Source organism: Monodelphis domestica, chromosome 2 (assembly GCF_027887165.1).
Source record: "Monodelphis domestica isolate mMonDom1 chromosome 2, mMonDom1.pri, whole genome shotgun sequence".
NCBI classification, from domain to species: Eukaryota; Metazoa; Chordata; class Mammalia; order Didelphimorphia; family Didelphidae; genus Monodelphis; species Monodelphis domestica.
In genome coordinates, this window is record NC_077228.1 from 78,777,470 (window position 1) to 78,800,093 (window position 22,624).

The window sequence follows — 22,624 nt, forward strand, 5'->3', positions numbered from 1 at the left end:
CATCATTTTTTGGTAGTTACATTGTGAAAAACACTGGAGAGAATAATGAAATGGGAAGTCTTGGTTCTTGGCTTCAAATTACTTGCAACCAGTGGGAGAGGAGATGTACTCACTAACATAATCTAAATGCATTAGAAAGTCAAAAAGCTAAATCAACAGGACACTGGATAAAAATGTGCCTGACTGGTTTATAGCGAGAGTGTTGATGAAGGAGTCATAGATGATTTCAAGCATGGCTGATAAGAAGAATCATCAAATTAACATCTCTCAGAGTTAGAGTGGGCTTTATAGATCATCAAATATTATTAACAAACAGGAATCCCTTTGATAATACATTACATTTGTGGTAGGAACAATACCCTGACCTCTCCTCCCCTACAAGTTAGTTTAGTTTGTTTGTTTTTTTCTTAAAAGGTTTGGAGAGCTTCCTTGGGACTTGATTGGCTGACTTTAGACAATACTTCATTTTGTGGGTACAAAAAAAAGCAGCCATAATGAGTTCCATGGTTGGTGGATCACAATGGGTAACTTCTGCAAGGGAATTTCATTTGGCTGAATCAACTCCAAGGGTTCCCAGTGCCTGTCCTTGTTGAATATCTTTCTCCCAAGTTGTCTGAGTAAATCTTTTTGTTGGTGTTGGGGTTAATTATTAAGGACCTAAGAGTGCCTTATTTTGTTCTAGTATCAAACCTAGACTACTAGGGGACTTGCCTGAGCCAAGCTCAGCCCAGAATATAAATGTAAATAATAATACAGGCTCTATTTGAAGAACTCCAGGGACAGGGAATTATTTAAGGTTAATTGTATTATGTGAAAGAAAGGTTTAACTAATTCTGTTTGACTCCACAGGGCAGAGCTAGGAATTAGCTAGTGATCGTAGAGGAATATTTAGGCATAGTGCAAAGAAACTTGACTAACAAAGAGCTGTCTTAAAATGGAACAGGCTACAATAAGAGGTAATAAGTTTCATTTTTCTAGAATTCTTCAAGCAAGGAAGAAGCATGAAATATTTAAAATAGCTCTGGATCTGGAGTCAGAAAAATCTGGTCTCAAATCCTGACTCTGCCAACTGGTATCTCTGTGGCCTTTGGCAAATCACTGAATCCCTCTGAGTCTCAGTTCCTCCATCTGTAAAAAGAGTGTTTGCATTAGTTGTCCTCTTACGTTCCTCCTGTCATTAAAGCAAAAGCTGGATAAGTACCTCTTGGAACTATTATAAAAGAGATTTATTTTAGAGACTATACATTTGGTCCTTAGATGAAGCATCGTCTTTCTGGGACCATGCCCCTTTTTCTCCTTTGCTTCTCTGGTGATGCTGGGTGCTGTGCCAAGCTAGAAGTGAACCAGTGAAGCTGTTGAGTCCCTGAACTCTGAGGGACAGGATCTGCCAGATATTCAACTAAATCACAAAACCTCAAAACTTGATCCCCTATTTGTGTTTATTGGAGCTAGGAGTTAGTGGAGCAGCTTTATATGTCTTGCATCTGTCAATCTTTAATCTTGATGTCAGTTGGGACAGATAGAATAATCTAGAGCCTTGGAACAAACTGAATCTCACTGATCAGTACAAGCTACTCAGTTAATGTGGATTATAGAGAACAGAAAAAAGAAGGCCCAGAATTCTAAATGAAAATTATCTTTTTTCAAATGCAGAGAATGAAGGTCTTACAAAAGCCATCTGCCCGATTCTACACATAATTAGAAAATGTTAGAGTTTTCCCTCATGTTCCATGAAATCATGTTGGGTTTAACAGATGAATAAAGATGTAAAATTTGAAAACAAAAAAAGAACCCTTTGGGCTCTGAGGTCCCTTCTAATTTCAAGATTCTGTGAATGGTGCCATTAACCTAAATATGAAAGTGAAAAGAAGGTTGTATGGGGAATATGATGATTCCTTTTCAGCTTGAATATGAAGTTTCATCTGAGTGGAGACATGTAGTTGTAAATTTAGAACTAGAATCCCCTCCCTTCCCTCAAAAAAGAAGGAGAGATTTTGGAAGTCTTGCTTAGAGGCTTTCAGCCTCCCACAGAGTGTTTCTGGATGCCCATAGAAGTGACATTATTGAGTGGCTACCCCTCATCCCTTTTAAGCCAAAAAGAAAACTCAAAGTTATAGGAATGGTGAGAATTGCTGAGAATATATATAGGAAGGAGAAGCTAAGGGCAGAGATTTGGAGAATGCATTACTTCAAGGTAATTCTTTAAAAGAAGAGGAAGAAAAGTCAGCAAAGAAAACCATGGAGCAATCAAAAAGTAGAAGAGAATGGCCCATGGAAAGGAGAGAAATGTTCAGGGACTTGGAGTTAGAGGCGAGAACACCTCTCAACAAGAGATTGTCAACCATGTTAAATGCTTCAAAGAGATCAAGAGAGAATGAAGACTGAGGAAATAATCTTGGATTAAACAGTGAGGAAAGAGATTTATTTGAGAATCATAACAAGCTTGTGATGTAGATAATCCAGGTATTACTATCTTCATATCAGTCATTCTTTAGTCACACCTGACTCTTCATGAGCCCATTTGAGGTTTATTTGCAGAGATACTGGAGTGGTTTGTATTAGCAGAGATAATGGAATGGTTTGCCATTTCCTTCTCCAGCTCATTTTACAGATGAGGAAACTGAGGCAAACTAGGTTACATGATTTGCCAGCTAGTAATCTTAGATGATATCCACAATGTTCTTACTTTCTCAAAACTAATTGATGTTTCCATTTCAGTTCTCAGGCAATAGAGGAGCCCCAAGTTAACCATCTTCTTACATCATCATTTTTTCTTCCTCTTAGAGACATTATGGCATAATAGGTAGAGAGTACTAGATTAGAGTCAGGAAGACTGACTTCAGTCCTCACTCTGAAACTTAGTAGATCTGTGGGCAGGTCACTGCATCTCAGTTTCTAGATCAATAACCTTATTGTTATAAGGTTCAAAGGAGCTAATGCTCTTAATATATGTTACAGACTTAAATGACATATAAATGTCAGTCATCATTCTTCTCAATTCTGACTCTTTTATTCTCATTTATTCATCTTTCAGGCACTCCTCTTGCTCGTGCCAGTATAAAAAGTACTAAAGTAGATGGAGCCTCCTATTTCCGGCACAAGGAGCGACTTCTGCGAATTTCCATTCGTCATATGGTCAAATCCCAGGTTTTTTACTGGATGGTCTTGAGTGTCGTGGCTCTCAACACTGCATGTGTGGCTATTGTCCATCATGACCAGCCTCTGTGGCTCACTCACCTCCTCTGTAAGTTTAACATGTCTGAATTCTGCACAGTACTGAGCTTTGGGATGTATTAACATAAGAACTCAATATGGACCAAAATCTACTCAGTCCAGAATTCTCTCTCTATCAGTGACACCAAAGAGCATTGTGGGACTGGAGAAGATATTTACCCTTATGATGTTGTCTGTAAGGGGCACAGCTTTATCCCGAATGTTGCCAACTCTGTCTATCAATTAATCAGCAAAACTACTTCATTTGTGTTTGCTAATTGATGCTGCCTCTTCCAAATAGCAGAGTGCCTTTCTTGAACAACTCAATATTCCAAATATCTGTGATTTCATCCATGATTCAAATCAAGATCTTTCCATGCCTAGGCAGACAACTCAATGACACAAAATTTATCACTTGATTATCAACTCTTTGATGATGAACATTTCCATAATTAACTTACTCTTTAGCAACAGACATAAATTTCTGTGGATTTAAGGGTTCACAGTTGAATCTTTAACAGCTTGGTAGGGACTAGTAGAGGTTGTATTCTACTTGCATAGCCTTTGAAGCACCTAGAATCTCTGCCATCACTGTATGATGCCCATGTATGTACTTCATCACAGGAATCATCTTAATATTATACTAATGCTGGAAGTAGTAGACACCAAAAAGTAGCAGGGGAAATATGTGAGGGAAAAGATGCATCCTCAAATAGTACACATTATACATTATACTCCTACATTATAATATAGGCGACTACTTATGAAACCTATTACTAAGGTCAGTCTGAATGCAGTGATAAGTATTAGAATAACTTCTTTAGGCCAAACTGCTAGACAACCTTCCCTACTTCTGTTCTAAAAGTTAAGAGTCTAATGATCAATCTACTTGTTGGATAAGAGAAAACTAAGTTATTCATTGTCCCTCGAGCTCAACTCTTACCAAAAATTCCTCAGACACAAATAGAGCCACTGGTTTGGCAGGAACCTAAGATAAGTCCTATTTGTGTTGAAGATTCATTTATTGGGTGGGAATATTGCTAATTTGTGGCCATTGAAGCAATATTTAAATTTGTGGATAAAGGACGAGATATTACCTGTGTGCGTAATGACACTTATTTTAATAATTTCAGACTATGCAGAGTTTTTGTTTTTGGGACTCTTCCTCTTAGAAATGGCCCTGAAGATGTATGGCATGGGGCCACGCCTTTATTTTCATTCCTCCTTCAATTGCTTTGATTTTGGGGTAAGTGCCTTTGAAACATCTCTTTTTTTTTTGCATAAATGTTAGTATCATGGATGAGTGGAGTGGAGCATGTACAACTGAATTCATGAAATGAGAATTAACAGTTAATTGCTAATGGGGGCTTGAATTAGAACTGATAGACCAACTATTTTTTTTGAACCATTAACCATTAAATTTTGGAACTAGGAGTGAGAAGAGAGTGAAATATTGTAGAGGGAACCATGAATAGTGTTTTTATGCTTGAGTAAAAGGATACAAAATTTACCAAATTAGCTTCTGGGGCAAATTCAGTTTATAAATAGAATGAGGAGAGGGACCTTAGGAGCTGTCCATTGGGGAAAAGAGAAACTCAATGATATTGACTATTATAGATGGAGGCCACAAGATACTATGAAGTCATTGGCTGAGGGAAAAGGATAGAGGAAGTATCCTCTGTTAACTTTTAATTTTAAGCAATTATTCAGTCAATCAATCAATAAGTATTTATTAAATCTCTATCATTTTTTCTGGCATGTTATTAGGGCAATAGGGAGCCTTTGGAGTTTTATGAATAGGGGAATGGCATGAATAGATCAGCACTTAAGGAAAATCACTTTGACAACAGTGTGGATGATAGACTGGAATGGGAAGAGATTTGAGGCAGAAAAGCTTTTGCTATGGTCTGAGTGGGTGACAGGTGATAAGAGCCTGAAATCAGGATAGTCTATGTGAGTAGAGGGAAATTGGATGTGGGAAATGAAGAGGTAGAAAAAACAAGAATTAGCAATTTTTTTTTTTGGATATTGGCAGGATGAGAATGGTGAGAGAAAGTAAGGAGTTGAGGATAATGTGGAACTCATAATCCAAGAAGACTGGAAGAGTGATGTAGCTTCTACAGAAATAGGAAAGTTTTGGAAGAGGAATGCATTTTGGAGAAAAGATAATGAGTTCTACTTTGGATATGCTGAGTTTGAGATGTCTCTAGGACATCTAGTTCAAAACATACAATAGATATTTGGTAGTGTGGTATCACTGCCCTTTCCAAAGTTATCAATGTTCTCTTAATTCCCAAAACTAATAACCTTTTTCTCAATTCTTATCTTTTTTTACATCTTTGCATCATTTGAAACTGTTCATAACATTTTCCTCCTGAACACTCTTTCCTTTCTAGATTTTCAGGGCTTGCTTTTTGTGTTCTCATCAAGGACACATAGTAAGAAATTGCCCGATGAAACATTTCTATGAACAGGGCCAAAATAAGAAAGATGGGAAAGGGAAGTGGGGAAAGGGGGATCCCTGTCTCTATCTAAAACCCTTTTCCTCCCTCCTCGAGTTTCAGGGGAACCTGGGCTTTGGCAGCCTGAGCCCCCTGAGAGAAAGTCAGGGTGATGCACCCCTGGGTAACAGGAGATGAGGTAAAGTCTGCTCAGGTTTCTCTTCAGAAAGTCCCTTCAATTGGAATGTGGTGGGGGGAAAGATTTCCAGTCACCAGCAGGAAAAGTAGGTAACCCTCAAGAGAAAGTCTTTATCCACCTCTCCCAACTGAGAGCCTCACTGCTCTCCCCTCCAGCCCGAATCTTCTCCTCCTCAGGATTCCAAACTCCTCGGACCCCTCCCCTGTTGAAGTGATCAATTCCACACACTCTTCAGCCTGGCAACTTTCTTTAGTGACAGCCTCTGTCACAACATTTACTAGGTATATGATCTTGGGCAAGTGATTTAGCTCTGTTTGCCTCAGTTTCTTCACCTATAAAATAAACTGGAAAAGGATATGGCAAACCACTGCAGGTTCTTTGCCCAAAACACCCCAAATGGGGTTACACAGAGTCACACAGGATTAAAAATGATTGTATACCAAAAAATATAAACACATCTATCTATTTGTCTATCCGTCTCTCTCCTAAGTCCATGTCCTACATCACTAACTACCCCTTGGACATATCAAATGTCCCTTAAGCATCTCAAGCTTAACATTCAAAACATCATCTTTTCACTTAAACATTCCCCTCTTTTGAGCTTCCTGATTAATATTGCACACACAGCCATGCTCTTGGTCACTCAGGCCCACAACCTTGGTATAAACCTCAGTTCCTTAGTTTCACTTAGCCCAAATATCCAACAAGTTGACAAATATTGTCATTTCTACCTTCTCAATGGTTTTCCCATACCTTTTCCTCACTCCTCTCACACAGGCTCCTGATATTACTGCCTTGAGTTTCTCCTCATTCTAATATGTTTTCCACTCAAACACCTGAGTAATTATTCTAAATGAAGTTCTAACCCTGCTCAAAGAACTCCCAAGATTCTCTGTTACTTCCAGGATGAAATAGAAACTACTCTGTTTAGAATATAAAGCTCTTCCTAACGTGACACCTTTCTATCTTTCCAGCCTTCATACACTTTACTCAACTCTACATATTCTGTGATCCATTTACACTGGCCAATGGACTATTTTTCGGAAATGATAATCCTCTTTTATGCCTTTGCATTGTCTGTCTCCCATGCTTAGAATGTCCTGCCCCAATCTCTGCCTCTTAGCTTCTCTAGCTTCCTTACATACAAAACTTAAATCCCACTTTCTTCAGAAAATCTTTCCTGATCCTACTAGCTGCTAGTGCCTCCTTCTCTAAGATTAGTTTCCATCTACTTTGTCTATATCTTGCACGTATCCAGTTACTTATCTCTTGTCTCCATCACTAGAATGGAAACAGAGGCAAGGACTGTTCTCTGCTTTTCTTTCACCCCATTATCATTAAACTTAGCACTAAACATCAGATTGGGATAGCCCATTGCAACTTGGAATTCCTGAGTTCCAGAAATCCAAGTCTCAATCATGATTAAAAGCATGTATCACCTTGCCTGGTGTAAATGAGCTTTTTGAAGAAAAGAAATAGGATCATTTAATCTAGAGAAGAGAAAGCTGAGGAGATAAAGGAGGTGATAGGTCAGTCGCTATATATATATATATATATATATATATATATATATTTTTTTTTTTTTTACTAACTAATGTACAAATGGAGATTTTGAACCCTAGACTTCATTCCCCAGAAATCCTTGCTATTTCCCAGAATTCCCTATAATCTCACCTGAGTCTCCACATTGTAAAGATTAAAATTTAGGGGAGACTGAGGCAGGTAGAAATTAGTTTCTCTCTGCAAGGAGTATTATATTTTTATGAGGTTTATTAAATATTAAGGATTAAAGAAAATACAGGATAAGAAAACACATGCCTAGGCAAGAGAGGCCTAGACAAGATAATCTCACATCATGGAAGAGACGCATCTGCTCCAACACGGAAGTCCAAAAGAGACCAAAAGGGCCTTCCAATCAGGTTAAATATCATCTCAATCTCGGCCCTTAATTTTTCCAGCTACCCTGAGGCCGGGGCCAGGCTGGGCTGGGACCAGGTGAGCAATCTGGGTCAAGAAGGTCGAATGGATTGCTGGAGGCAGGAGCAGCAGGAGCGAGCTGAATCAAGAGAAGCAGCTTTGCTTGTGAGGGTGGGTGAAAAGCCTTGGCAGGAGAAATGTGGCTTAAAAAATATTATCTAAGTTATCTTAAAAAAAATGAGAAGTTCTAGTCAACCAGTGGTTGCCATTAACTGGAAAAATTAAATTATATTTCTACTAATAAAAATATTATATTTTATGAGGTTTATTAAGGATTATAGAAATCAAGGATACAAAATAAAAACCACGTGCCCATGGCTGATTAGCCCATTCAAAATCCCCGCGCTTAGCTTACCACTATACTTGCTACATCATTGCAATGGAAGAGAAGAGAAGAGCGCGTAGGAGGCATTACTGCCAGTTAAATACCAATTGTGATCTTGCCAACGTAGGGACTCAGGTGAGATTATAGGAAATTCTGGGAAATACCGAGGACTTCTGGGGATTGAAGTCTAGGGTTCAAAATCTTCATTTTTACATTAGTCAAGAGGAAATTAATTTTATACTGCAGGCATAAAAGATAGGTGTTAGGAAGACTTTTCCAGCAGAAAAGAGAGTTTGATGTCACAACTGATTTCCTAATAAAAGTGCTTAAAATTTCTTTTTTGTTTTTCCCCTATATGATCTTTACAAATAGGATAAATCTGTCCAGTTCTAGCGATGTGGTAATGCTAGAATGTATTGCTTCCCTTACGAATGTTGAGGCATCTGTAGCTTCCTCTGGATACCTGTATTCACTGCATCCTCCTCCCTACTTCTCTCAGTGAAGTTTTATTTTTGTTTTTCTTTTCCTATCAGGTCACTGTGGGAAGTATCTTTGAAGTGGTTTGGGCCATCTTTAGACCTGGCACCTCTTTCGGAATCAGTGTCTTGAGGGCTCTTCGACTTCTAAGAATATTTAAGGTTACTAAGTAAGTGGCCAGAATTTTGAAACTTACCTGCCTTTGACATTGGAATTCCTTATTCCTTCCTGCTGATTCATATTGTTTGTGTTTCTCTGTGTATACTAATTTGACAAATTTCCAGCCCTTCGGAGACTCAGTTAGGGATGAATGGCATCACAAAAGAATCGGGGAAAAGAATGACCTCACAAAAGATTGGAGAAAATTCCCAGGCCAAATCCCTAGTCAGAGTTCCCAAGAGTGCCTAAATTTTGTTCTTTTCTCCACTATGGAAAAGTTTGCAAAGTCTAGTTCATTTCACAAACTCCAGTCTATGATTGGGGGAAGGGTAGAGTGTTGTGGGTAGTAATGTTGTCTGTTATCTTTCAGGTACTGGGCATCCCTACGGAATTTAGTGGTCTCACTGATGAGCTCCATGAAATCCATTATCAGCTTACTCTTCCTTCTCTTCCTTTTCATTGTCGTCTTTGCTCTGTTGGGAATGCAGCTCTTTGGAGGCAGGTAAGCTCCTACAAGCTTCCTAGATAAAAAGAATCTCACAATTCTATGTCACAATTATCCCTTTACATATTGATAATAATTATTATAATAATTAATTTTATACAGTGCTTTAAAGTTCACAAAGCACTTTACTTTGTTATCACATATTTTACATGTACTATACATTATTTGCGTTTGTTTGAATATAGCTTTATTCTCATAATCCTGGGAGATAAGTACTATTATTATCCCCATTTTACCTATAAGAAAACTAAGGAAAAAAGTGGATAAGGGACTTGCCTAGAGTCACACAGTATAGTGTCTGAGACAAAATTCCAATGGATCTATAACCTGTGACTTCAGCTGATAGTAAAATATAATGTAATATAATGTAACATAATATACAGAAATATATGTATGCATATATATAGGTATGTTTATATATGTCTATATATACATGAACCTCTTATGCATACACATATATCCATATAGATATAGATATAGATAGATGGATAGATAGATGGATAGATAGATAGATAGATAGATAGATAGATAGATAGATAGATAGATAGATAGATAGCCATATGTGGAGAGGGAGGAATGTCTTATGGTCTTATTATAACCAAAGGATTTATTCCTACTTTACTCCCCATTTACTCTCACCTTGTCCATATCACAAATCTATTAAATTATAGGATACCAGATGAGAAAGTATTGATGGATCAGTACAAAGTCATTATCACTGCTGGAAACATTGTAAATGCTTATAATGATAAGAGGCAGTAGTGCCATCTTTGCAATTCAGCTGAAAATAGATTATCATTAGGTCTTGATAGGAAAAAAATGACAGAATATTTAGAAAGTAGAAAGAAGGAACATATTGAAGAAGACATAGGAAATGGGGAAGAGGGTAGAACTTTGAATATAAATAATGAGGTTTGGCTTGGTTCAAGAGGTTTCATGTCATTCTGCTTCCCTGATTTCTCTTTTCAGATTTAATTTTAATGATGGAACTCCTTCAGCAAACTTTGACACCTTCCCTGCAGCCATTATGACAGTATTCCAGGTATGAAACCAAGGGAAGACTACAGAAAATAAGCAGTTTGAATCAAGGTGGGGGGAGGAAGAGGGAATAAAAACAAGGTTCTCTTGAATCATACTCTTAAGGAATTACATTTCTTTTAAACCTTCAGAAAGGCTGCATTCCTTTTTCAAAACACTGGCTTCCTCTTTTAGGGAGGGCATTGACCATACTTCCTTAGCTAGTCATAATCATTATAAACATATTTTAAATTTCAACCAAACTTTTCCCCCAGGGATTTGTGGTATGGTGGAAAGGATGCTGGACTAGGACTCGGGAGTTCTTAGTTTCAGCCTTAGCTTTGTCACTATCTATAAAACCTTGAAAGAAATTGCATTGACTCTTTGATTCTCAGTTTCCTCATCTGTAAAATAAGAAAATTAGGATACACGATCCTTAAAGTGCTTTCCAGCTCTGGAATCCACTTCTTATGAGTTACCACTTTTATCTTCTCAGTTTTACTGTGAGGTATGAAGGTGTCTTAGTTATAGTCCAATGTATCATTCCAAGGGCTCAGATAAATCATTATAAAACATCCAACATCTTCTTAGGTCAAAGCAATCCCTAAGATAGAAAAAAAAAAAGGCATTCTAAGAAGGTAAAAGTCTCCAGTGAGGATATTAATAGTGGTTGGCAAGAAAGTTCCCTGGCATTTTGAGACCTTTCTGTCAAAATCCTAAAATTATTTTTATATCCTCTTTACCCAAAGGTTCCATAGCTAGATCCTAGATCAATCTACCCAGGCGCAAAGTTAACTTGAATTCAATATTAATGTCATTGCTTCTTGGCTCATAACATTTCTGGTTGGTGGTGTGGAAGAGGGGAGGTTAACTCAAGTCTTCTCAGTTCCACAGATATCCTCATCCACAATGGAAAGGACACATTTTATCACAATTTCACCAATAGGAAAACTAAAGTACCACTATATTAAGTAATTTGCCCAAGGGGCAGCTAGATGGGACATTGGATGAAGTGCCAGGTCTGGAGTCAGGAAGATTTATCTTCCTGAGTTCAAATCTGACCTCAGCACTCACTAGTTATGTGACTCTGAGTAAGTCACTTAGCCCTGTTTGCCTCAGTTTCCTCATCTCTAAAATGAACTGAAGAAGTAAATGGTGAACTACTCCAGGATCTTTACCAAGAAAGCCCCAAATAGGGTCATGAAGAGTTGAATATCTTAAAATAACAATAAACACTAGTATTATAGTTGACCAGTCATGGTGACAAGACTAACATCGAGATCTCTTGAGATTTAGCCAAGTACATTTTTTTCTTAGAAAAAACTGCCTCAGGATCTACAGGTTTATCAACTTCATTCATGAGAAAAATTAGAATAATAATCAACTCTATATATTTAAGTGTGGGATTTTTAGAACACCATGGTAAAGTTGGGAAAGTAAGGATATCTGGGGCTTAGTATTAGTCTCTGTTTTCAGACAACTGCTCTATATTTGAGCCTTCTAGTCTCTGTCATGACAAAGGAGAATTTTGAGGATGGGGGAAGGGGTAATCAATCTGTGTGAAGGATTAATGTGCAAATGGAACCCTATTGTAGAGCAATAGAATCTTACCCTTGGAAGGGACCTTAATGTCCATCTGGTCTACCCCACAGCTGAAAAAGAATCCCCTCTACAATGTATCTAACAAATAATTATGTAGCCTCTACTTAAAGACTTCTAATGATGGATAACTTACTATCTCCAGAGGCCACCCATTCCAGCTATGGAGAATTCTAATCTATAGAAATATTTTCCTGACATTAAGGCTAAATTTGTCTCTTCACAGCTTTCATCCATTGCTCCTAGTTCTGCCCCTTGGAGCCAAATTGATCAAGTCTAATTTCTCTTTCTTGAAATAGTTTCTTGAATTCAGCTATCATGTCTACTGCTCCCTTCTCTTTACCAAGTAAACACCCATAATTCCTTTAATCAATTTTATGTGATATAGGCTTCAAAAGTCCTTATCATACTGGTGACCCTCTTTTAGATAAGTTATTTTTTTAATCTAATTCTCCCTATATAGTCCAGGCTTGAAAGTGACCAGTAAAGAACATGATTTCATTTCTGATAGGCAGAAGATCGTTGGTTTGTTCTATTTCTCATCTAGGCTGTTTTGTCTCTCCTTAGGCAAGTTTGTAGTCCCCTGCTCCCATAGTAATGTCAGACATAGTGTGGACTCCCATTTAGTTTAGCCTACTGCAGCTTATTCCTGAGCTGAAGTAGTCCTCCTGCCTCATCCTCCCCAATAGCCCCATCAAGGATGGATGAATCCTCAGTCTTGTTCACATCCCTTTGGCAGTTTGGTAGAGCATATGGACTTTCTTAGAATAAGGTTTTTAAATGCATAAAATAAAAATCATAGCATTACAAAGAAATTATATTGCTTTAAATATGAAAATTTTTAGTTGTTTTTTACATAATAACATATATTATCTCATTTGATCATTTCGACAGTTTTGGGGGAATAGTTGTTGCCATGATCCCTCTTTTACAGATGAACAAATGGATAAATTTATCAAACCTTATTGCATGCAAAGCACTGTGCTGAGCACTGGTGATACAAATAGAAAAGCAAGACAACCCCTGGTCTCAAAGAGCTCACATTCAAAAATGAGATTCAACACCTTTGGAAGGTTTCAGCTACAATTTAGATTAAAGAGTCCCATTGTCTTTAGGGTACAATTGCAAAGTAGATATTAATGTCTATTCTTCAAATTCATCATTTAATGTTAGTATTTCCAGTGCCCATTGGTTCAGGGCTGTCCCCATCAGGATTGGAAAGGTATAAGGATAGTAGTCAAGGTCATAGTGGTGGTTTGACTATCCTGGCGCATACTGCCTTTTGTCTCTCCCTCTGCTGCTTCAGCCAGGCTGTCCTGACTTTTCTGTGTGCCAGTTGGTTTGATGAGAAAACTGAGACAGAGAGAGATTAAGTGACTTGACCAGGGTCACACAGCTAATAAGTATCTAACACTAAATTTGAACTCAAGTCTTCCCAACCAAAATCTAGCTCTCTATCCACTGTACCACACAATTATCACCTGTTGAAATAATTATCAAAATATTTAAAAAACAAATTTATGATATGGCAATATATCTAGTGGCCATTCTAATAACTGTAGTCATTTTAAAATAATGATAAATAAATAATATTTTCACATATCTAAAACAACTATAATGTGATATTAAAATATTTGTGATTTCTACTCATGGGTAATACTGATCCTATTGTACTATGTTGCCTACATTCATAATTGAAAGAAATGCTTGATTTCAGTTAGAGATTCATGAAAATATAGATGTAATTTCTTTTCTCATCCAAGTTTACAATTGACCCTGAAGTCTATCCATGGGTTCCTAAACTCCAAGTTAAGAACCCTGCTTTAGAAGGAGACTAAATGAAAGGATAGTGGATGTCAAAGTTTGTCTTAGTTGTTTTCATTGGATCTTTCCCATCAGCCACCCTATGTGTTTAACCTTGACACTTGGCTTTGCACAGATTTTGACAGGTGAGGACTGGAATGAAGTCATGTACAATGGGATCCGCTCCCAGGGTGGAGTTAGCTCTGGTATGTGGTCCGCTATCTACTTCATCGTACTCACTCTTTTTGGAAACTGTATCCTTTCTTCTGAGTTTGAGGCATTTTACTAGTTTGCACTGTGATGAGTAAGAACTTGTAGAGGTGATATGAAGACTTTACTACTATCTACTCAAGTCATAATCTGTTTTTATTGCAATCTTCTCTATGCCCAGAACTGGGCTGAGCATGGAATTCAAGAGGAATCTATTCAAAAAGGGAAAATAAAAGAATAAGCATTTTTATGTAACACCTACTCTCTGCCAAACATCATACCAAGCATTTTAGAAATATTGTCACTTAGTATTCAGAAATTTAGTTCACCAAAAATGCATTACCTATTCCATAGTAGTCACTGTGACTAATCTCTTATTATTCAGTCATTTCAATCCTGTCTAGATCTTTATGATCTCATTTGGAGTTTTCTTGGCAAAGATAGTGGAATGGTTTGATATTTCCTTCTCTGGCTTATTTCCTAGATAAGGAAATGAAGACAATCAGGGTTAAATGACTTGCCCAGGGTCACACAGCTAGTGTCAAAGACCAGATTTGAACTCACTAAGATGAATTTTCCTAATTCCAAGCCCAGTACTCTATCTACTGCTCAAGTGCTAGATAGTAGCTTTTAAAAAACTTGATGGGGTTTTTTGGGGGGGCTGGGAGAGATGCTGACTGGTTGAGAACAGAAAAGAAAAAAGAAGCTATCCTTAACAGTGGTTAAAGTTGATCAGCAATGAAATGTTTTAGTTACTGAGGAGGCTGTTTGAACTCCTTTACTGGTGGTTATCTATTTCATATTACTCTAGCATCACCAATTCAGGGTGATATTACTTATTTCCCATCTTTAAAATAAAGATGGGATGTCCCATTATACTTATCCACTCATTTTCTATGGTTATCATTCTGAATCTGATCTTGTGATGAGTCCATAGCAATCTCAGTATCTCTTGAATTGTCTGGGTGGGGTGAGCTTCATGTTGTTGTTATTTCTGCTGCAATGGCTAACCTTTAAAAATGGAGATGAAGGGGGCAGCTGGGTGGCTCAGTGGATTGAGAGCCAGGCCTAGAGACGGGAGGTCCTGGGTTCAAATCTGGCCTCAGACACTTCCCAGCTGTGTGACCCTGGGCAAGTCACTTGACCCCCATTGCCTAGCCCTTACCACTCTTCTGCCTTGGAGCCAATACACAGTATTGACTCCAAGACGGAAGGTAAGGGTTTAAAAAAAATGGAGATGAAGATGATGATTTTTTTTTGCCATAGAAGAGAGTCTTGGCATCCTCCCCATTCCCTCTGGTGTCATAGTTCTTTATGATGGCTGAGAATTGAAGAGAAAGTTATTTGGAGGAAGCAATTAGCCAGCCTCCTGTTAAAGTCTGGTATTGGACTCTCGGTAATCCTGCTACTTTCCTAATTTAGAAAGCCTAGGGAAGTTTCATCTCAGCCCCATCAAATTCTCCTCTTAAAAAAGTTATTCATCCTTAACATCTTCCAGACACCCTACTGAATGTGTTTTTGGCCATCGCTGTTGACAATTTGGCCAATGCTCAGGAGCTGACAAAGGTAAGGATTGTCTGTCTTCAAGGACTCTACTGTCCCACAGTGCCAACTGTACCAACAGTCTAGAGCTTGTGATCCTATGGTAGCCAGGAGGGTATTGGTTAAGTACAATGTACAAGGTGGTTGCCTGACCCAGCACACCAACTTCTACTTCTCCCTGTTGTGAGTTTCTTTCTGTCCTGATTCAAAGAAGCGTAGGGTATGGATATGTTGGAGATTTACTATTATTATTATAGTGAATTATATAGAGAATATATAGAATTATAGAGAAATATGGAGAATATAGGGAATTATTGCAGAAATCCTCTCCAGTTGATTCATTCATCACATCAATCTGAGCTGAGGAAAACTTCTTCTCTACTTTGAGTTGGCTTCTCCTCTCTCAATCCTAAACCATTTGTTAGAGTTGGATGGAAATCACAGTAAATAGCTACACCTTTTGCCAACAATTTCCAAAAGTACTGGGATATAAATGAGCATTTAAGGGGAAAGGCTATGATGGCGAAAAGACTAAACTTTTTTTCCCTTATCCAACCCTCACACCAGTCAGAAGAGAAATGGAGAATGAAACGACCAAATATATAAAGCAGAGCTGAGGTTTTGGTTGTTCAGTGTTCGATGTAACCAGGGTTAGATGGGTGCTGTGGATTAGGTTCCTGCAGTCTTACCAGCTTCTCTAGCTTTTGGTTTGCGGTCATGCAGTTCCATGCCAGTCCATTCCCTCTGGCTTGCCCAATCACATATCTGCCTTCATTCGTATTCTGCTACAATATGGGGTTTTAGCTCATTTTGATTTCTTTGCTTTCTTTCACAGGGGAAAATACCCAGTTTCCCATTCACAGAATCAACAATAAGAACTGAAATAAAATTCAGAGGTCATATAACCTGGACTAGATTTGCCCATTTCTTTCTTTAAAACTTTACCTTTTGTCTTAGAATTGAAACTAAGCATTACTTCCAAGGCAGAAGAGAGATAAAAGATAGGCAATTGGGGTGAGGTGACTTGTCCAGGGTCACACAACTAGTAAGTTTCTGGAAACCAGATTTGAAGAGGGATTTCCCATCCCCAGGCTTGGCTCTCTATCCATATCTGTATATGTGTCACCGGGCTGCCCTTCCCCATTTTTTCCTCATATAACTTGAACTAAAGACCATTTGTTTCCCTCTAGACACTTCCTAGCTTATCAATGCTACTCATAACCTGTTTTACCCAGAACTAAACACAATACTCCAAATGAGGTTTGATAATGGACATATTGTAGGACTCCCACCTCCCTATTCCCAAAAGCTTTACCTCTTAAGACAAGAATACTAGCTTCTTTGGCCTTTATATAACTCTACTTGCTTATATTAAGCTTGCAGATAACTATATCCTCTAGATCTTTTTTTCAAAACATCTGTTGTGTGACCATATCTCTCCCATCTTGTGCTGCTGAAGTTATTTTTTATCCAAGTGTAAAACTTTATATTTCTCACTATTGAATTTGATTTTCATCCTATTAGATTTACCCCAACATTCTGGCTTCTCAGAATCCTTTTGGATCCTGTATTTGTCACCCATTATGTTAGCTGTCCCATTCAGCTTTGTGTTCTCTGCAAATTCAGTGAGTGAGCCTTTTATCCACATTATGGATTAAACTGTTCATAGCACGGGGCCATAGAAAGATTCCGGTGACGTTCCACTGGAGACCTTTTGCCACACTGACACTGACCCTTTAAGAACTGTTCTTTGAGTCTGACCATCAAATAAGTTTTTAATTCATCTAATTGTACTATCATTTAATCTAACATTTCTATATTTTCTCCACAAGAACAGCATGGAATCCTTTATCAAAAGCTTTGCACAAATACCATAGCCAAAAGAAACCTAAAAATATTGACTTGGTCAAGAAACCAAATACCATACAGGCATATGAATGAATTAATTTTTCTTAGCATAAATTTCATATTTACCCTTTGTGAATTGACATTTTAGTGGGTATGATGTCCAGAGATGCATCATCCAAAGGGATCTATAACAGGGATGCAGAGATTTATTCCTGTCTGACCTGCAAGAAATGAAATGACATTCTGGTCGTTTCCATCTCTTACCCCGTCTGAAGGGCATTGGGAAAGCAAGGAGAGAACAAAGAGAGGTGAAATACAAATGTGCTGGTGATGGTAGGAATCAAGTTGTTTCCATGGAATGGAAATAGAGGGATAGCCTCAGAACACATTTTAAAAGGATGTGTTGAAGGAAAGAGTGGGTATCTCAGGGGATATTCTGCTTTAACGAGGGGATGGACTTCTTGAAAACATGTTTTAACCCAAAGGGAGGAAAATCCAGGCCATGGAAAAAACCCATACCCCACAACAAGTGGAATGGGGTGGGGTACGTGAGTCTGGAAGGTTGATGGAGTTAACCCTAGATTGTGTAGGTGATAAGTGAAGGTTCTTATATGTGGCTAGAGTCCCCTGAATCCAAATATGGAGCTCCTTATTATGTGTGGACATGTTTTTTTTTTCCCCCTTTCTCCTTGAAGACAAGATTACTTTCATTTTTGTCTTTGTATCTTGTTCCTGGAATAGAGAGTAGCACAGGATAAGCAAATGACAAATACTCATTGATTGATTGATCAATTCCACCTTGTTACACTGTCAGCATTACATATTAATATTTATGAAAACTAGGCTTCTCAGAAGAAGGAGCCTCAAAATAAAGAGTGATGGAAGGTAATTGTGAGGGAGATCTGCCACCACATTAATAGGAGGAAGGAATAAGTCTTGAATAAAAGTGATTAGAATTTTTTAAAAAGTGTGTAGGCACAAAAGGTCAGAATAAGAGATTTGATCCCAAAATTTACTGAAAAGGGAAAAGATTAAATTAACATTTCTCCAGAGAAAGTGACCCATTCACATGAGTATTATTCAAACTAGGAGACTGGATGATAGTATGGGGAGATATTAAGAATTCTATTCTGAACTCTTCTGGGATTGTAAGGGAAAACTTCTTGGAAAAGGAAAGATGGAAAAATAAAATTGAAAGTAGGTTAAAGACATTTGGGTTTGAGTAAGTCAATGAGATAATCAGGAAGACCATCTTTAGGAAGATAATGGTTTCAGATTATTGAAAGCAAAGAAGAGAGTGGGAACTTAGTCCTATTTTTTTAAAAGAGAAATTGCAGAAATTTAATGGAAGAAAGCAAAAGTTAATATCCTTTAAATAATATTTTATTTCTCTCCACATTACAGGTAAAAGCAATTTTTAACATTTGTTTCTTAAAGTGTTGAGTTCTGAATTCTCTCCCTTCCTTGTTCTTTCCCTACCCTACCCTCTCCCTGAAACAGTAAGCAAACTGAAATAGATTTTACAGGTAAAATCATGCAAAACATTGAAAAACAAAAACTTAAGAATCAATAACTGAATTTGACTGGGTTAAATTTGACAACAAAATGAAAGATAACAATGGAATTTTTAAAAATCTCAACAACTTAGTATATGCTAGAAACATTTAAAATTTATTACATATTTTGAGCACAAAAGAATATGAGTTTATGTGATCCAACTCCCCCATTTTAAAAATGAGATCCAGAGAAATAAAGTGATTTGTGTAAGGTCCTACAGGTAGTAAATAGAAGAACTGGTATTTGGATTTATGTCTTTGAACTCTCCTACAGATACAGGGTGAAAACAAGATTTGGAACAAAATTTATTATGAGTCAGAAAAAGCAGGAGCTACAAACATGATTTCTAATAAGACAACAGTAGAAATCCCTATTGTAAAGAGAACTAAGTAGGGAAACTACATTGTTCTTAAAGCACCAGATCAATAATTATTAAATATATGTACATATATACATAAAATGGAAAATGTTTTTAAAATTATAAAACAGAGTTGGGTTTTAAAAGAGACTAACAAAACTCATAAAACATTAGCTCAATTGATTGAAGAAGAAAAAATTCCAAGAGGATAGAGATGAAATCACAATAAACTGAGAAAATACAAAAAAAAATTTTACAAAATACACCACTCTTTTACTTTAAAAGCCATAAGCATAGGCATAAAAGGTCCCTTCTTTAATATGATCAAAGCATATATCTGTAACCCAAAACTAGCATTAGTTTCAATGTAGAAATGCTGGATTTCTTCCTATTAGCAAAAGAGGTAATCCACCCCACCTTTCTCTATTCTTTTGATATAGTATTAAGAGGAAAGAAAGATTAGCAAAGAAGGAACAAAATTATTCCTATCTGCAGATAATGTAATCATTTGACTTAAATGACAAATAAAGAGTAGAGTGGATGGAGATGTGTCCTAGCTTAAAGGAAAATAAGGTCCCTAAATAATCAGTGAAAAAAACTAATAGCTTCAAAAAAATAACAGAATATAAAATGAATCCAGAAATATCTTTAGCATCTTTCTATGTTTTTAACAAAAGCCAGGAAGAAATTATAATAAAAAGACAAATTTCAATTAAAACAACAATGAAATACTTCAAGCATTTGAGAGTAAACTGACAACCCAAACAAGACTTATGTAAATGCCAACACAAAACACTTTATAAAAATATAAAAAGACCTACATGATTGGAAATCTATTCAGTACTCTTGTTCACATCAATATATTGCAACCCAAGTTAATCAGCACATTTAGTGCCATATCAATCACTCTACCAAGGAATTATTTTATAGTATTATACAAAATAATAATACAGCTATTTTGGAGGGACAATAGATGAAGAATTTAAATAAAATAATGAAAGTGTGAATGAAGGATGCCTAGTATTTCTTACCAGATCTCAATTTGTATTATGAAGCAGTAATTATGAAAAATATTTGGTTAATAAATAGGAAAAATAGGCTATCTGACAAGCAAAATCTGGAAGCAACATGAAAATAGCAGTTGGATGTTTGATAGAAACATGAATACAAATTACATAAGTGATTACTTTATATGTGATAATAACTCCTAGAAAAGCAGAAGAGCAATTTGGCAGAAAGACAGTTTAAAGCAGCATATACTATATATGAAGATACATTTGTAGCAATGATATAAATATAAAGCTCACACCTCTAAAAAATTAGGAAAAAATGGAAAGTTGTACCTCTCATACTTATTATTAGGGATAGAACTTAAAACCAGACAGTAGATAGAGGAGATTTTAAAAGAAAGAGTAAATAATCATATTTATATGAAATTTAAATTACTCAAAGCCAATGAAGTGAGGATAAGGGAGCAAGAGATGAAAACTAAGTATTAACATCAAGAATCTAATAAAATTCTGACATTCAAAATCTATAGAGAATTAACAAAAAGCATATAAGATTAGCAAACATAATGCAAACATATAAAAGGAAGAGCTAATCTCTAATAGATGTGTTGCTGGAGAAGGAATAATTTTCAATATAAGAAATATAAATTATCAACAAACACAGGAAAATGTTTTTTTCAAATGAAATGCAAATTGAAATAATTCTGAGATATATTAGACTAATAAAATTGACAAAGATTGTGAAGGACAGAAATTATAAATGTTGGAAAGACTATAGGAAGACAGTTTTACTAATATAATTTTAAAGGTGTGAACTGTTCTAATCTAAACATTTTGAAAACAAGTTTGAAATTATGTGTGAAAAATTACTAAATGATTCATATACTTTGACTCACTTATCTAACTATTGGGCACATTATATTCCCCAAAGAAATCAAAGAAAGGAGTAAGAAAGGTCCATGTAGACCAAAATATAAGTAGAATTGCTTTTTTTTTTTTGTAATAGCAAAAAAAAAAAAAAACTTGTGAACAAAATCGTTTCCTTTAATTGGAGAATGGGTGAATAAATTGTAGTTTATAAACATAATGATATACTATTACATGATTAATATAAGTAATTCAGAGAAATATGAGATCTATACAAATTGATTAAGAGTCAAGTAGACAGAATCAAGAAAGCTGTACAAATGATGATTACAATAATTTGAATGAAGACAATGCCAAAAGTTAACAGAATTTAGACCAAATATAGTGATCAATGTTGATTTGAGATAACAAATATTAAAAATATTTCCTTCTCTGCTAAGAAATGTCAAGTCTAATCTTCACATATTATATCCCTGTCAGTTATAATAACTATATTGGGTAGTTTTGCTTAATTTTTTTTGTGAACAATGTTACTCTTAGTAGTTTGTTGGGAAGTGATTGACATTTAAAAGCAAAGTGCATAGATAAAATATTTTATTTTTTTTAATAAAGGAATTGAGTAAAATGATCTCTACTGGTCTTCCAGGCCCTGCTCTGCTCTTTACTGTCTTTATGACCTGTGGGTTCTCACTCATCCTTCAAGTGAGATGGATACTTCACTCTCTGGTTCTTGACAATCTGTTTCAGAGCAAATCTAAACTTTTGAAGCAGTATGGTGGAAAGAATGATGGACTTAGAGTCAAAAGTTCCATCATTTTTCAGCATTGACTTTGGCAAGCCATTTAACAATTTTATGCCTCAGTTTCCTTTTGTGCAAAATGAGGGTGATGGCCTACAGGATCATTGAGGACTTTTCTTTTAGCTCATCATCCTAGAATTTGAATGCCTTGCCCACTGCTTCTCCCTTTTCTGTTGCTTATATACTTCCAATGGGCAACAAAGTCCCTTCTGGAAGCTGGCAAGATGAGGCAGTTCTCCAGGAAAGAAATACCTTGCTTTGTGTTCCATGGCCAAGGAAAACTTTGTTTTTCTGTGTAGGATGAGCAGGAGGAAGAAGAAGCCTTCAATCAGAAGCATGCATTACAAAAAGCCAAGGAAGTCAGCCCAATGTCTGCACCTAACATGCCTTCTATTGAGTAAGTGGACTATCATTGCCTCATTGACTGGTGGCTCCCCTCCATGACTTCAGGGCTCCTAGGTATCAGCCAGGGACTTCAGTTGACAATGGTCCCAGGGGCCAGATGACTGAGTCTCCAGAATGGGAGGGAAATGTGGTGGAGAAGGAGAGGGAGCCCATAACTGATTGTGGAATTGCAGTTCCTACCACAATGCTAGCTGTACTGTGGATTGTACATCAAGATCTATGTGAAGAACAATGGGAAAGGGGTCTGTGACCAAGGGAGTTGGTGGGAGCTCTTGCCAAACACTAGACCTCCCCCCTCCCTTTGCCTAGAGAA

At 36.8% G+C, this 22,624-nt stretch overlaps 1 protein-coding gene across 1 annotated transcript in view; it reads left to right on the forward strand.

The window, feature by feature from the left end:
* The window catches only part of CACNA1E (calcium voltage-gated channel subunit alpha1 E), a 667,319-nt gene that overhangs the window by 535,479 nt on the left and 109,216 nt on the right, over positions 1-22,624 (forward strand). Inside the window, exons 13-20 of the mRNA XM_056815619.1 lie at positions 3,035-3,244; positions 4,347-4,459; positions 8,689-8,801; positions 9,162-9,293; positions 10,266-10,338; positions 13,852-13,969; positions 15,424-15,491; positions 22,206-22,303. Coding sequence (XP_056671597.1) covers positions 3,035-3,244; positions 4,347-4,459; positions 8,689-8,801; positions 9,162-9,293; positions 10,266-10,338; positions 13,852-13,969; positions 15,424-15,491; positions 22,206-22,303 — 925 coding nt within the window. The remainder of the gene's footprint in view (positions 1-3,034; positions 3,245-4,346; positions 4,460-8,688; positions 8,802-9,161; positions 9,294-10,265; positions 10,339-13,851; positions 13,970-15,423; positions 15,492-22,205; positions 22,304-22,624) is intronic.